This window comes from Panthera onca, chromosome B2 (genome assembly GCF_046562875.1).
Source record: "Panthera onca isolate mPanOnc1 chromosome B2, mPanOnc1 haplotype 2, whole genome shotgun sequence".
NCBI classification, from domain to species: Eukaryota; Metazoa; Chordata; class Mammalia; order Carnivora; family Felidae; genus Panthera; species Panthera onca.
Genome location: NC_138343.1, coordinates 116,235,554 through 116,251,791, shown reverse-complemented (window position 1 = coordinate 116,251,791; position 16,238 = coordinate 116,235,554). Strand labels below are relative to the sequence as shown.

At 38.4% G+C, this 16,238-nt stretch overlaps 1 protein-coding gene across 2 annotated transcripts in view; it reads right to left on the bottom strand.

Moving 5' to 3' along the window:
• LAMA2 (laminin subunit alpha 2) overlaps positions 1–16,238 on the bottom strand; it is a 613,797-nt gene that overhangs the window by 59,804 nt on the left and 537,755 nt on the right. For both annotated transcript variants that reach the window (XM_078447300.2, XM_078447301.2), the window contains exons 47-51: positions 12,933–13,076; positions 11,157–11,290; positions 8,942–9,101; positions 6,033–6,157; positions 405–567 (exon numbers count right to left, since the gene is read on the bottom strand). In XM_078447300.2, coding sequence (XP_078303426.2) covers positions 405–567; positions 6,033–6,157; positions 8,942–9,101; positions 11,157–11,290; positions 12,933–13,076 — 726 coding nt within the window. The remainder of the gene's footprint in view (positions 1–404; positions 568–6,032; positions 6,158–8,941; positions 9,102–11,156; positions 11,291–12,932; positions 13,077–16,238) is intronic.

The following is a 16,238-nucleotide window of genomic DNA, read 5'->3' as shown; positions in this document are numbered from 1 at the left end:
AAAAGATATGTTCCCTGGAAGAATTTACTAAGAGATATTGACTTAGAAAAACAAGGAGGACATTTAGTACCACCTTTCAGCTTAGGTGTTTAGAAGACTAAAGCAGTAGTTTTGCTGCTGCATGATTCCATACTGCAGGAATCTTTACTGGGTGCTTCTCTTAAAGGATTATATAGGGAACTATATTGAAAATAAGTAATAATTATATTGCATCTGTAATTGAATTTATCAATGAAAATATATAAGTTCTATCTGCATCACCCACTCTTGGCTGTCACACAGCCGTCCCTGAATTCTTTGAATAATAATTGATAATTTAACAATAACTGATAATTGTATTGGAATCCTATGGAAAGAGGCAAACAAATGATCAATCATGGAAAATCAGCTGTGCATGTCTTTACCAGGTCTCGTGTGGCAAGGTACATCAGGAGAGCACTTGAAGAAAATGTTCTGAACTTGAACATGACAGTTGAGATGTTGGGGTACCAACGAATGGGGCGGCTGACCAATGCGTACCCTTCTCCATCAAACTGAATAGTCCCTTCACTATCTTCTACCTGAGGACTGAAGAGAGACATTTCACATGAATCAATATCTGTTTCACCCATCAGTATTCAATACATCAAATTGTCTTCTGAGACTCAATTGTGAGCTGTTCCAGGACAGAAACCATCCCAAATAAATCTTCAATCCTTCTATTTCTCTCCACCTCTACTGCCACCATTCTAGACCAAGTAGCAATCACCTCTTACCTGGACTTTATCTGGTGTTCAATAAATAAGTTATTGATGTTTTAAATGCTTTATGTTTTACTGAAATACTTGGTGGAAAGTTATGGTGGCATTTAAGTGTATCTTAGTGGTGTGAACAGGTGGGGTTTTGGATAGACTGAGAACGTGTTATTACATATCTCATATACATAACATGATGGGGGGGTTGGGCGCAATGGGTGAAGGTGGTCAGAAATACAAACTTACAGTTATAAGAAAAACAAAACATAATGGAATAAATGTCTCTACTCTCTAAATTATTGCTATCTAATAGGTTTTTCTGGGACAAATTAGATTCAGACTATAAGGGATGCCTCTATCTATTTCAGTGTGTGTTTTTCTGTGTTCTTCACTAGAATGCAAGCCATATGAGACCAGCTAGAGATAATGGGCCAGGCTTTATGTCAGTCACAAACTCGGCACCTAGTATGACACAGCTCATAGTAGAATCTCATATGTGCAATGAAAGAGATTTTAGTATAGCAAATTGCTTCACAGAGAATATATATTATATCAATATTGGTCGAATCATTAAGAAATATCTAAGATAATCCTTGTAAATATGACACTTAGAATCATTTCTTTTTCAAATGCAAAGTTATTTATCATCTATCGATCAACCTAATGGTGTTGTTACAGATTAAGTCTCAAATTGTGGAGATTTTTTAAAACTTTAAATATTGGCATATTAGCATCTGCTTGAATCTCTGAAATTGGAGTGCTGTATTAACTTGAGGATAGAGGGGAGATATTGAGAAATATTATAGCAATGTCATCGTAAAATAACCAGAGTCTAGAATATTATTTGCACGAAATCTTGGCTAATGATAAAACCAGCAGTGTACAAACATTAATTGGCTTGTGAAAGAAGAACTGTTACATATTTTAGTTGAGTTGGCTTTCTCTCTGTTCCTGGACCACAGAGAAATAAAAATGAAGACAAAAAAGAAGGGAAGAGTCTTTACTGTGTCTTGCATGGTCTGGCCTTTGTAATTTTAAGTTATATCTAATTTAGAATAAGATCAGATGATGTCATACATTTTTTTCCTAATGTAAACTTAAAAGATGCTTTTCAATACTCCGGCAAAGTGTTAACTAAAAGTATGAGGAGCTCAATTAGTCTATTAATAAACAGTATAATTGGTAGTGAATAAATTGGCTGTGATTGGGTCTTTCTTCATCATTACAACAAGCCTGCTAATTTCTGGAGCACTGCATTAGAGATAAGAGACTGTTGTGTAGAATCTAGTAAGGAGAAGTTCCTTGAGTTCTTGAAGCCTAGGGTTTTGCATTAAAGCTGCCATGCTACCATTGACAGTCTGAAAAGTGTTGGCGGTGGGGGGAGGGGGTCACTGTTGACAGTTTTCTGGACGCTTTGAGCCAATGCCCTGGCACTTATAATTTAAACAAATAAACAAAAACATAAAGCCTCACTACACAGAACAAGTATTAGGATAAAAAATATATCACATTTTTTTTGTTGCTGTTTAAGAACTCTGGGATATTTATACTCTCATACCCTTATGTCCTTAATCTATTAATTCCTTCAATATTAATTAAAAAAATAGCAAAGTAAATGGCAGGTACCTTTGAATCTGATGTGAGGACCTGCTACAAGTCCCCTAACCCTTCAGGTGTCACCTTGAGATAAAAGGGTTAGATCAGTGAATGATTTCTAAGGCCTATTACTACTCCATTCCTTTAGAAGATTCCCCTATTCAAGTAAAAGGCAACTCTGCAGGGGAGGGTTTTGTGCTGAGAACCTTTAAACCTACAGATGTAGATCAGCCCTGAACTTATTGGCCAAACCCAGGTAAGCCTGGCTTTAGATGGGTGACTTTGAGATGGGGGAAAAACGAATCCTTCCAGGTGTAGTCTATAATACTTCAACAACTAACTTTATACTGGAGTGTTCTTACTCATTTTGAATATTTACCAGGAAAAGTAACTATTTTTTTCTTATAATTAACATAGGTTAAGCTTCTTAACTTGCCTTTTGTTTCTCTTTTGAACTTTGATGTCTGGTCATTTATTAAGGACTAATTATTTTTTTCTATTTGGAACAGACACACTCTTCCACATGTAACTTGTTAACTATAAAACTACAAGTATATTGGGGTTTAGGACATTAACATTTCATCATTGTTTCAATATTCAGTTAAATATATTATATTTGTAACAGTTTTTATTCTGTTTTAATTTTAATGTGATTTTTAGAAGTTTAAGAAAAATAAGATACTTTTTTTTAATAGTCCTGGTAGACTCTTTCTTTTCTTTTCTCTTTTCTTTTCTTTTTGATAATTCTTTCTAAAGCATAACAATTATATCCTTTTACTGACTACTAAATAAATGAGCAGTCCTAAAATGGACATTCTAAGATCTATAAAATGTTCTCAGTCTATGTCTCACAGCCTCAGCTTTTACATCTCCCACATATAATCGTTTCTGGTCTAAATCTGGAATGATTGGTATTTATGTTAAAATATATGTGTTCTCTTGAAAATAAAACACTACCAGGCACTGGGAGTTCTATAAAAATTATTCCTACAAATACCAAGACTTACAGAAAAATAGGGTTGGTGCAGGGTCACTCAAAACTTATGCAACTTTATAATCAGAGTGCTCACAAAAATAACAGTATTCATCAAAATATTAGCCTAGTTCAAAAAGCTATGTTATAATATTTAAAATGAAGAATTATTTCAGTAAATATAAAACTATACCTTAAAAGGAATAGGTGAAAGTCATTTGATGGCAAGTAGGGATGTAAGGAAGGGTGGACGGTGCTGAGTGACAGAGGGGGCAAAAAGGCACAATGCTGGAGGGGGAGAACTTCCAAGACAGAGTGCTTGGCCAAACCAAGGGCAAGTTCATGGGTAGACTTAACATTCAGCTGCCTTTGCTCAGTCGTGCAAAACTTTTACATGCTGGGAAGAACTTTTCGTTTTAAAGTTTATTTATTCTTTTGAGAGAGAGAGAGCACAAGCAGGGGAGGAGGGCAGAGAGAGAGGAAAAGAGAGAGAATGCCACGCAGGCTCTGCACTGTCAGCACAAAGCCTGACGCAGGGGTCGAAATCACACACTGTGAGATCATGACCTGAGCCAAAACCAAGAGTCGGACTCTGAGCCACCCAGGTGGCCCTGGAAAGAACTCTGTCCAAAACTTATATGACTTCCACACCTTACTGATATCATTCTCCCATTTGCCAATCTTGCCTGAGTAAATTCACACTTGTAAAGCAGAACAGAGTTTACTTGTCCCTTCCTTTTTTTTTTAATTTTTATTAAAAAAAAATTTTTTTTTAATGTTTATTTTATTTTTGAGACAGGGAGAGACAGCGTGAACGGGGGAGGGTCAGAGAGAGAGGGAGACACAGAATCTGAAGCAGGCTCCAGGCTCTGAGCTGTCAGCACAGAGCCCGACGCGGGGCTCGAACTCACAGATCATGAGATCATGACCTGAGCCGAAGTCGGATGCTCAACTGACTGAGCCACCCAGGCGCCCCTACTTGTCCCTTCCTAAGAACACTCTGGCTTTCCAGCCTTTGCTGTCCCTGGTCCCTGGAACTAGAATGCTCTTTACCTACTATCTGCCAGCTCCTCCTTTGGACTCTTACTCCAGGGCAAGGCCCACCTCAAATGTTACCTCCTCCATGAAGAAGTCTAACACACTATTATAATCATATAAATTAATATAATATTTTATATACTAAAGGCACAAGATCTTTGCAGAATTTCTAAATGCATGTTATAATCTTAATACATTATATGTACTGCATTGAATGGACAATTGTTGATGATAGGCTTTTGAGAATCCTTTTTACAAATTTACCAAAAAAATGTTTAGGGAAAAGTTGGTGTTAATTTGTGAGTAGAGGAATGTTAATGTGAGCCTCATTGTCTTTGTTGTATTAACAACATTTTACAGAAAACATTCCATGTGAGATTTTGTTGAAGATTATTCACCCAGCCACTTTAAACTATGAATGGTTAGGCTTTTAAACTACCCTCAGTTCTGCATTGACAAGTCCTTGATGTTAAGATGAAAATGGTAGTCTGCTATACTGATGGGGAATCTGGGTCCTGGCAATGTGCATGTTCCCTTCCAATTGGAAATTAAAAGTATGAACCACTTAGCACCTAGTGATGTTGAGCTGCTATGTGTGTATATTAAGCTTCTAGGTATTTGACTTAAATTTTATAGTTTTAATAGGCTCACTTGATTGTTGGGCTCTAAGTCATTTATGCTGAGAAATCCTCCATTTCTAGCTCATTGTTTTATATCCTCTATTCAGGTATATATAAGAATATCTATTCTCTATACATGCTTTTGTATGCTTGTTAAAATTTTAAAATTCCTACACTCTGGGGCACTTGGGTGGCTCAGTCAGTTGAGGTCCTACTCTTGATTTCGGCTCAGGTCACGATCTCATGGGTTTGTGGGATCAAGACCTACATCAGGCTCTGTGCTGACAGCATGGAGCCTGCTTGGGATTCTTTCTCCCTCCTTGTCTCTTTCTCTCTCTCTTTTCCTCTCTGTCTCTCAAAAATAATAAATAAACATTAAAATAAATAAATAGGCATTAAAATAAATAAGTAAGTAAATAAGTAAATAAATAAATAAATTCCTACACCCTAACCTCTATGTTGTAATTGGTGATGTGTATTATGGCACTTTCTCCTATCCTGTCTTGGCCCCTTCTTATCCTTCTCCACTTAAGCAGATTCTTCAAGTCCAATGGGTTTCCACTCAAAACACTTATAGGACCCTATGTGTTATTTGGAAAATCCTGTTGGAGATCAATTTGTACCAGGGTTCTCCATTTTGTTGTAAACATAAGTGGAGTGTGTCCAAGCTCTGTGAAGCCTGAAGCTTAACAAGTTCAGGGAAAGCTCTCTTTAAGAAAAAAGAAATGATGATGACAGCATAGCTACAGATATGCAAAACGTCCTGGTGCCAGACATGAAGGGTGGTTGGAGTGGAAAGAGACAGTAGTCTTAACTGACTGAGGTTAAACTACCTTGCCCTGTAGATTTTACAAACACACATGACCAGTTAAAGTACCGCCAAGGCACCTCCCATTCGCCCAAATGGGTGAAAGGATTTGACCTTTTATCAGCTTCATGGTAAGTCACCTCTGGTCACGATCCCTTCCAACCCGCTCCATATCATCCACGTGATAACAGAATATCGTACAATAAAATTAAGTTTTTGTAAAGCACAGACCAGACCTTAGGGGAGTCCTCATCTCAACTAACCTGACAGTACATCCTTTGCAGTCACCTTCTTTTTCTCGGAAATTCCATAACCCTATAGGTTTGCTGTCAAAGTATGTTTCTCCCATACAGCCAGTGAATGTAACCACGCGTACAGCATCGGCCTTCTGCAGAGAGAAGCATTATATTTGTTAGAGTTAGAATTTCACAAGAAGTCTTAGAGTACCCACGAGCGGCATTGGCAGCAAAATCTGGAGTACTTATTATCTGCTCTTTGTGATAGTCTTGGTTTGTACATATTCATCTTTAACCCTATTGTATCCTCACAGATCCTGGTTATTTTGTGCGAAGCCATTTTATCACCATTAGTAAATAAACACTTCCTAGCTTCCGGCTTCAGGTGAGCTACTTCTCTGCTTTGAGATTCCATTTTTTGTCTCTAAGATGGGATTCTTAGAATTCAACTGGGTAATTTATTCATGGTACCACATTCAGTGCCTGACACAGAGGAGGTATTTAATTAATGAGAGCATCCGTACACCACTAAGGAGACATCTCTCTAAAGATCTGGAGAAGGGGCACTCACTGACTACATGGAAGGGGAAGAAACAACTCACATAGAGATCACCTAGTGATAGTGCTGCCCCCAATTTTTCATTTCCTCCTATACCCAAGCAGGTTTCCAACTCCGGAGAATGAAGGGAAAGAGTGAATTTGTAAGAGAAGGGACCATATTGTGATTCTCTGCTAGTATACACAGCATAAAGCCTATTAGGGCTCAGTAAATATTTGTTAAATGACAACCCTAGTGTCATTTTCACAGGGAAAGGTCGTAAGCTTGATATATAACACAATCACAAAGGAGGGGAATGACCTGGTCTACTCTAATGAAACTTGGCTGTAATTTAAACAACGATTTCTTTTGGCACGGACACATTACAAATAAATTCTATATTCTGGTACCTATAACTTTAGAAATGCTTTGCCAAAGCTGACCCACAATTATCTGAGTACTCTAGGGTTAAAAAGTGAATGGACGTGTTTGGGTTTTAGAACACATGTAGGAAGATGATCCCTGAATAGATAACGTTTGTAGTTACAATTTTGGGTGAAACTCAACATGTACATCTTTCTCTTGCTGTGACTCAGTGGTGCGCTGCCATGTAGAAAGAATGTTTATCACAGCCACTGACATTTACAAGTCAGAGCGGCCCTTGGAATTCTCTGTTATCAGTTGCAGTCTCTTTTAATTTTCCGGAGGTTGATTATCCTACTTGTGGATTCTATTTGCTTTTTGCTTTCCCTTCTTGCATCCTAAAAACTAGACTTGGGATATTTTCCTGCTCCTTTGAATTTTCATTAGCATGTTGATTTAGTTACTTGTTTCCAGCTTTTGGTTCATATTCTGATGTGTTAGGAGCCTTGAAACTCTTGGCCAAATGATTAAGATTTTCTGCAGATTTCATTTGTCTGTTTTCTTTTTCCCTGAAACTGGCATAAGCAAATTTATTTATGCCTAGTGACATCTGAATAACAATAAGAATTATTTAGGATGCAATTTAATGTGTGACTACCACACCTTAGGCATTTGTTGTAAATTTCATGCACATAATCTCTCACTATTCACTGTGGCAGTGAAACGTGGTGCCTAAGGATGGAGGCTTCTGTGGCTGCTAACCTGTGTTGCAATCCCAACTCTGCCTCTAACTGCTGTGTGACCTTGGTCGAGTCATTGAATTTCTCTCTGACTCCGATTCCTTAAATATAAAATGAGGAGGATATTATCTACCTTTTGGGGTTGCTGTGACAATTAAATAAGTTAATTCACGTAAATTCCTTATAATATTACTTAGCACAACAGGGCTTTAAAATGTTATAAAAATTTATTGTCATACCTTTCAATATGCAAGCAAGGTAGATATTTTAGCTCCCTTTTTCTAGTTGAGAAAACTGAAGGCCAAGGGGCTAAGTGACTTGCCTGTTAGAGGCGGAGAATCCAACTTGGATTTGATTTCAAAATGCATGGTTTTTATACTACTCTGTGCTCCCCCTATATTTATCTTTCTGGGGAGGAGAGAAAGTTGGCAACATGACTATATATTACTATGTGCCATATATATTTATATGCTGTTCTAAGAAATGAGGATGGTTTTAGTGTGTAGCTCTGGAATCCATTCCAATACTTTCGAGTCACATCTCATCCACGAAGCAAATAAAACAGCCTTGCTCTCTATGAAGGTTGAGCTCTCATAAATTTGGGGTCACCCTGGCTTTTCACATTTTCTGACTAATCCCATCCCGGGACTATTCTGACAAGCCCAGGGTTATCCATTGTATTTGGTTGTGTTCTTGCATGTCACCGACACGTCGTTTTTCCATTTAATCAACACGAGCTTCTTTTAAAATGCAGGCACTTTGCAATTTCAAATGCACAAGGACCTGTCATGAAGCAATTATGAATATTAAGTGCAGTGCTCTATAAGAATGAGGGGAAGAGCAACTTGAAAACTTTAAAAATCCGACCATGATTTGGAAGCTTATGACTCCTGTAATATTTCCCAAGGTATTCATAAATCTTTTAATTAGATGGAAGTTTGAACTTTATAGCACTTCGTATCAATAAATCATAAGCTGATTCAGAAAAAGGGGTATAATGAAAACACACTTTGCTCTTGAGGCAACTGAAACAAGACTGTAAAGAAAACAGGTGCCACCGATAAGGGCAAAAGAACCGTTTAAGTAAATACGCATAGGCTTAAAAACATTGTGTTTCCAGACTGAATAGTCAGAGAAGAAGAAATTCCTACTCAAAATATATTTACGTTTTCATACACACATGAAGGAAAAAATAGTCAAGTTTTTGCAAAGCTTCATCATGCCTTCCCCTAGAGTCATCACGTCAGGTCTTATGTACAGAGATGAGATCAACAGAATGGGAAAGAGAACGCTACCTTCAGTTTCCCAGTCAAGCCACCAACGAACAGCATCGCGTTTGCATCCACATCAAGAATAGTATACCCTGGAGGAGACACCGCGTGGTATGTACTGGGCACAATGCTGGCTTTGGGTCCATCCAGGGCTCTCACAGAAATGGTCCCGTTCCTCCCAGTTCTTGAGGGGTCCGCGTTGAAAGGAAGTGAAAGAAAATACAGAAAATGGAATATGCATCACATTTACAGGAACTTCAGTTTTAAAAGGTATGAAACATAGGACTTGTTTTGGAATTTTCAAGAGATAACTGGGTGCTGAGCTTCAAAAGATCTGGATTCATTACACTGCAAGTCAAAACCAAGAGTCTGATCTTTGCTGGATGCTAACTGTCAGATTCAGCCAGGGACCAGTAAGCACATACCCTGACTCTGCACCTGGTAGTTGATATGAAATGACGCAGTAGCAATTAGCCGATGGAACTGCCACTGGTTAAATGGAAAACCTTTTTCCTGTTGCTTTCCAAAACACTTTACTATCTACCAACACATGCTATTTCAACAAGTTCATACTACTTTATTTAGCATTTTGTCTAATTTAATTCAGCAAGTGAACCCCAAATGAGCCACCCTTCTGCATTATACGCTCCATCGTTTCTCCTAAAATCCCTTATTATATCTTGGATCCAAACTTGCTGAAGTAGAGTCTTCCTGGAATTGTGCATCTTTTATTGTTTGGCATATACCATCTTAACGCATACAGCATAATGTCTGCTCTTCAGAGTTGTGTATACAAATTGCATAGAAGAACTGTGCTTTTAAGTTCCATTAATAGAATTCTGAAAGCTATTATTATTTTATTTCATTTTCTCAAGTGATTGATGTCTATGACTTGTTAAATATGAAACACCGCTCTCTCTTCTAAGCGGCCACAACAGAACTTGAGTGTCTCTGTCTCTCCCTGCTGTCTCATTTAGGAAATCTTTTTCTCTCTGAGGGTGTAGTGTTGACTAAAGTACCCGGAAACAACAGAATGAATTTATCAAATAAGGTTCTTCTTCATCTTGCCAGATCTTACCAGTATCCCTTCTGATTGAAAAATTGACCTCTGTGAATATAAATATTCTTAAACTCATAGTACTTTATCTCTCCCCAACCATCACACATGCAAGCATACTATCTGCTTTCTCTCTCTCTCTACACACACGCATGCACGCACACACACACACACACACACAACATACTGTCTGTCTGTCTCTCTCACACACACACACACACACACACACACACACACAACATACTGTCTGTCTCTCTCTCTCTCTCACACGCACACACACAACATACTGTCTGTCTGTCTCTCTCTCTCTCTCTCTCACACACACACACACACACACACACACACACATACAACACAACACATTCTTTTACCAAAGATCTAAAAAGGAACTAAAAATATTTCTTCTCATTAGGTTTTAAGCTTTAATATGGAAACATTTAAGCATATGCAAACCCAGAGTAAAACTCTTTGTATCCATCATCTACATTCCAGAGTTGCTTTAGCCAACTCTAGCCCCAGGCCCTTCACTCTACCTCTCAACTACTAGCTGCTCTGGGTTCAGTAGGTGTTGGGAATAAGGAAAAGGTGAGGACATGAGGGAGAAGGATTGAGGACAACAATGGGTTCTCTATGTTATCTATACACTGCTAGAAGTTAACTGAATTAAAGCTTTAAATACAGAATGAATCAATATCTTGTTACTTTCCATTTTAAGTAGTATGGGCCTGGCATACTATATATTTGTGCCAGCATTTAGAAACTGCACCTGTCTGTAGGCAACGCTGCTGTGTAGAGTAGAAGAGGAGCTGAGCACTCGAAGACAGGCGCCACTGGCAGCTTTCATGCTCTGGTTTGTACTGAACGAGGGCAAGTCCCAGGGGACTTCTTCTTCAGGGGAGAGAGTATGACTGATAGTATGATGGTATGGCTATGAGACAACCAGATGAACGGTCCAAAATGGACTGGTCACTCTGGTCAGTACCTTGAAGGTTTGTCAGTTGCTAACAGGGACTACGAGAGACCTGTTCACACACATATAGACATATACATTTACTACATAAAATTTGTATACATGCATACATAGCTACCTCCTTGAAATGGAAAAAGGAGTTTTCTTTTAAACTGGGAAAGTACGTCAAAATTCTGTCATTTAATTGTCTTAATCTTTATTAAGGTAGTTACCTTGATGCCTCAATACGGTACCAATATGAGTCATCAATGGTCAAATCTGGATACTCTATGCGTCCAACTCCGGATCCAACATCCCAGAGAAAGCTTACTTTGCCTTTACGCATTTCTATAGCCAGAAAGTCAATCTAGTCCAGAGAAACACAAAAATGATACATATCAGACATCTGAGGAGGCCAACAGCGTTCTTTTCAACAGGTGGTATTTACAGATATGTGAAATAATTATAAGTCTCACAATAAAAATTCTCAAATGATATGATTATTATGCATGATTAAGTAATATTTATTATTGTATCTTTAAGGCAACACGTGTGTCCTTACTGCTGAGGCATATGTGTTAATTTAACTAATTCTACTTTTCAAACAAGTCTTTTCTCCTTCTGATTCTTTTGGTAGAGACAAAAGAAAATATTTGGATGCAGAATTCATTGTTTTCACCAAGGATACTGACATATATATTTTTCTAAGTTTATTTATTTATTTTAGGAGAGAGGGAGTGGCAGAGAGAGGGAGAGAGAGAATCCCAATCAGGCTCTGTGCTGCCAGCATGGAGCCCAGTGTGGGGCTCGAACTCAGAAACCATGAGATTATGACATGAGCTGAAATCAAGAGCCGGACACTTAACTGACTGAGCCACCCTGGTGTCCCAGACACTGACATTTTTAAGGAGCTAACTATGATTTTTCACCTAAGGTGACGTAAAAGTTCTCACCTGAATGACAAGTATTGACTTATGCAATGACTGATTTGTTGAAAATTTTATTCATTTTGGAAGATCCCCATGCATACAAAGTTAAATGTCCAAATAAAAGGAATGAAAACTTTTCGGGTGAGATTTGTAGATATGACTTCTATTTATTCAGGTTCAGTTATAAATTCAACATGAATCAAAAGAGTTTTCATCGGCAGGAAATGCGTACACAATTTGTCATTTTCTTTTTTTTTAAATTTTTTCTTTTTAACGTTTATTTATTTTTGAGACAGAGAGAGAAGAACATGAACGGGGGAGGGTCAGAGAGAGAGAGGGAGACACAGAATCTGAAACAGGCTCCAGGCTCTGAGCTGTCAGCACAGAGCCCGACGCGGGGCTCGAACTCACAGACTGAGAGATCATGACCTGAGCCGAAGTCGGACGCTCAACCGACTGAGCCACCCAGGCGCCCCCACAATTTGTCATTTTCATTTAACATGAAAGCTCATTGTAATTTCTTAGAGACTTGTTTTAAAATTTTTTTTAATGTTTATTTATTTTTGAAGGAGAGAGAGACAGAGCATGAGCAGGGAGGGGCAGAAAGAGAGAGGGAGACACAGAATTCTGAAGCAGAATCCAAACTGTCAGCACAGAGCCCGATGTGGGGCTCAAACCCACAAACCACCAGATCATGACCTGAGCTGAAGTCAGACACTCAACAGGCTGAGCCACCCAGGCGCCCCCATTAGAGACTTGTTTTTAAAGCTTTATTCCTATTAGTCCTTCTTCTTAAATAGGCAGATCTGAAAATATCATTCTAAATAAATGCTGGCATACTCACAAATGAAAGCAGATGTACCTAAACCCTGTAAAAAGTTTTCTTCATTTCATTTTCCTTCTAACTTAATTTGATACTTCAGAACTTTCATGACATAAGATTCTGAGGTTTTCAAATCTGAAAACCTAACACAATTTTGGGAGCATATTATTAGATTCTATACATTTTCCTTACTACTGGGATTAACCTCTGCCTATTCACACATACAGGAGACTGAAGAAGCTGGATATTGAACTTACAAATTTGGCACTTCCAAGATAAAAAAGGAGGTTGTCGGCCACAGCTGTCTTTACGTTGACAACGATATTATTGTAGCTTCCCTTCTTGATTTCCGGCTTGTATGTTCGAATGCAGTCACCCCCGGAAGACACAGATACTTTGATCTTCAAGAAAAACAGGCACAAAGAACCAAGACTAAATCTCTCAGAAAGTGTGAAGTACCTCCCAAACAACTACAAAACCATCATCATCCCTTCTTTGAAGTTATTTTTCTACCATCAAATAGAATCATTAAATGCCCATATGTGGACACCATTATACTCATTAATGAGGGCGCGGAAGCCAGCTTCCCGGGGAGATTTGGACAATGAGCTGTTCACAGCCCATATCATGTTAGTGTGCTACTGTTTTTTGAAGCATCCAAGTAACAAATTCTTACCTTCATACCTTTCTCCTTTATGAATGTGGGGACATTTTCCAGAGGTGATTTTATATGAAGCTAATGATAATGATCTTCATTAGGGTTGTTGAGTGAAATTCTACAGTTCAAATTTCAGTGATTTTCATATCACTTTAGTAGGACATCATTTTTCTTTTAGTTTTCGAGAGGAAATTACCTACCCTCTCCTGTTCTTACAGTTGGGAGAGGCCAACTAGATTTTGTTCTAGATGTTCTAACAATACGAAGAATATTAATCATGCCACTCAGAACATACATTTGAGAAAAAATTATACATTTTTATTAAGTAAATGAAACGGAAATAATTTTCCAGGAAATGAATAATTTGCCAGGAAATGAAACGGAAATAATTTTCAATGGCTATTCCTACTAATGTATTTAACAGCTCCTTTTTCTTTTGACGAGTACTTTAAAAATTACTATAAATTGCTAAGAAAGGAATTCCTACATGAACGGAACTGAAACTGCTCAGGCCGATTCTTACTCACATTTAGGGAGCCTTTCTTCAGTCACAAATAACACTAGTTGATTATGTGACTTAATTTCCTTCGGTTCAGGTGTACCCTCAAATGGCATTTTCAGGATGGCAATGGAGTTGCAGGGACTCGGGAAGAAACTGCAACTTTGCTCCATGGCAGTGCTCCAAGTAGGAAGCGGAGACAAGGAAGGGTGCAGACCTTTCCTTGCCACTGATTTAAATGCTCAGCTTCCAGAAGCCTCTTGGTTCTCACTAGCAGTGACTATTCTCATTCCTTCTAGCACTTGGTGCTACTCAAACAGTTTTTGCACTTGGGAGAAAACCAGCTAGCTTTATTGTTCCCCTCACAAATGCCAGTCTCCATGTTATGGTGACACAGGAAGCAGCTCCAAAAGTCTAGAGAATGGGCATAGGCAGCACCAGGACCCCTCCCCAAGTGTGGTATAGACAACACTGAAGAGGTGCTGGATGAAAAATTGGGTACATTTTCAAAAGAAAGCCAAGGAGAGATTTTTTGGTTCTGATGAATATGTAAATTCATATGTGTTTGAGAACTTCTGGGGACATAGCAGATTGGTTGCATTTCCTATAGACTCCGGGTAAGTCATGTATTTGTATATTATTGTTTCCTCACCTAATCTGATAACCAAATTGCATCCATCATCTGCACATCTGCAGAGAAATCAAGTGCTGGAAAGGTACAGGGCTCAGCCTAATGGAGCTCTGTGTGGTGACCCGGGGCTTGAATAACCTCAAAGCCTGTTGCTTAGATGGTTTTCCTTGTCTTTGCCTTCCTCCTAAGGGGAGGGGGTAGTCTGCAACATTGGTACCCAGAATGTTTGCTCTGTGTTCTGGGAGGAGATATAGTCTTCCTGCTAAGTGTAGTTTCCTATCAGGAAGTTTGTTCTTTGCTCCACAAATGATGGGATTTTCCTTCTACATAAGGTGCGAAGAGTAGGTAAATGAAAAAGACTTGAGAAAAACAGAACTAGGAAACATGCAACTTTTACTCTGGATGTTAATACTATGGAGCAGACATGCTGTGAAGGTTGGCAGAGGGTGCTACCTGATGGAGTAGCAGCTATACCAAGGGTTGTCCAAGGGCTTAGAGAGAAAAAGTATAAAGCATGAGAAGGATAATACGGTAGAGGGCAGGCAGGAGAAATGCAGCCTTCAGATGTGTTAATGTTTAGGAATAGGTGCAGGATATCATGAGTATTTGAAGACCCTGGCACCAAGCAAATCCAATATCTAAAGCAGGGTATACGCATCACTGACATAATAAGATAGTCAAAGAGAAGAAATCAAGGTCTACCGGGAATTCGTGAGTGGAGCTGAACAGCAGATTGAATGATCTTCGGCAGGAAATCATAACCAAATTCCTAGTGGGGCTGGATTAGTAATCAAAAGTAACTGGGTGTGTGGTCTGTCTTACCTTTATTTCTCAAATGCTTCCTAGTTTGGGCCACTGAGCCACATTATGGCTAGTTTAATCACAAGTAACTTATTTTTGTTCACAGAATCCAATGTAATCATACTACTTGCTTGCTGTTTAGAGAAGAAATGCCTGAATGTGGGTGGAATACACGACAGTTTGGTCACAGGATTGGTTTCTTTGCTTGGTTAGGTATACCTGGGGGAAATGATAGGGGATTGCATGACTGGTGTGTTGAAAAGGGGATTATCAAAGTGTAGACTACAGAGCACCAGTGCTGAAGCCTAAGTGAACTGTGGAAGTTCTGAGAACGGAGAGTCTAAGGGAGTAGCCATTTAAAAACTCAGGGTATTTACTATTGCTAGGAGTTATAGTTAATCTCCTTTATGCCATAGTATAAATATCTAAAAATATGGTTCTCTGAACAAAATGATGGTGTTATGCCCCAGATGCCAGCAATTGATCTCGTAAAGTAATCTATTGCTCAACTCTTACACATTTATATAAAAATCCCTCTGGATTTTCTGTTTTCTGCCTTATGGTTTTGAATATATCCTCAGTATCTGAAAAATTCAGGCAGCCCAAACAGTTGGTAACCAGTCCATAGCTACTAAGCTCTCCTTTTAACTTCATTGTGTTTTGATTTCCAGTAATAGAGACCTCTTTAACAAATCTAAACAAAGTAAATCAAAATACAGTATTTATAAATTTCTCTAGAAGTTGCTAGGACATATGCCTTTCATAAGAAGGGAGAAGTTTCTGAAACACAAACATTTCTTAGAATGTTCTGGTCTATCAATTATTCTTCTTTCTAATATGAACCCTTCCTAAGACTTCTAAACAAAAACCACTAAACATTAGATACCTCCAAGGCATTTCTCATACAACATTACTAATGAATCATTATGAACTCAATTAAACACTATTGAGGATCCCATTATTATGTCTATTGG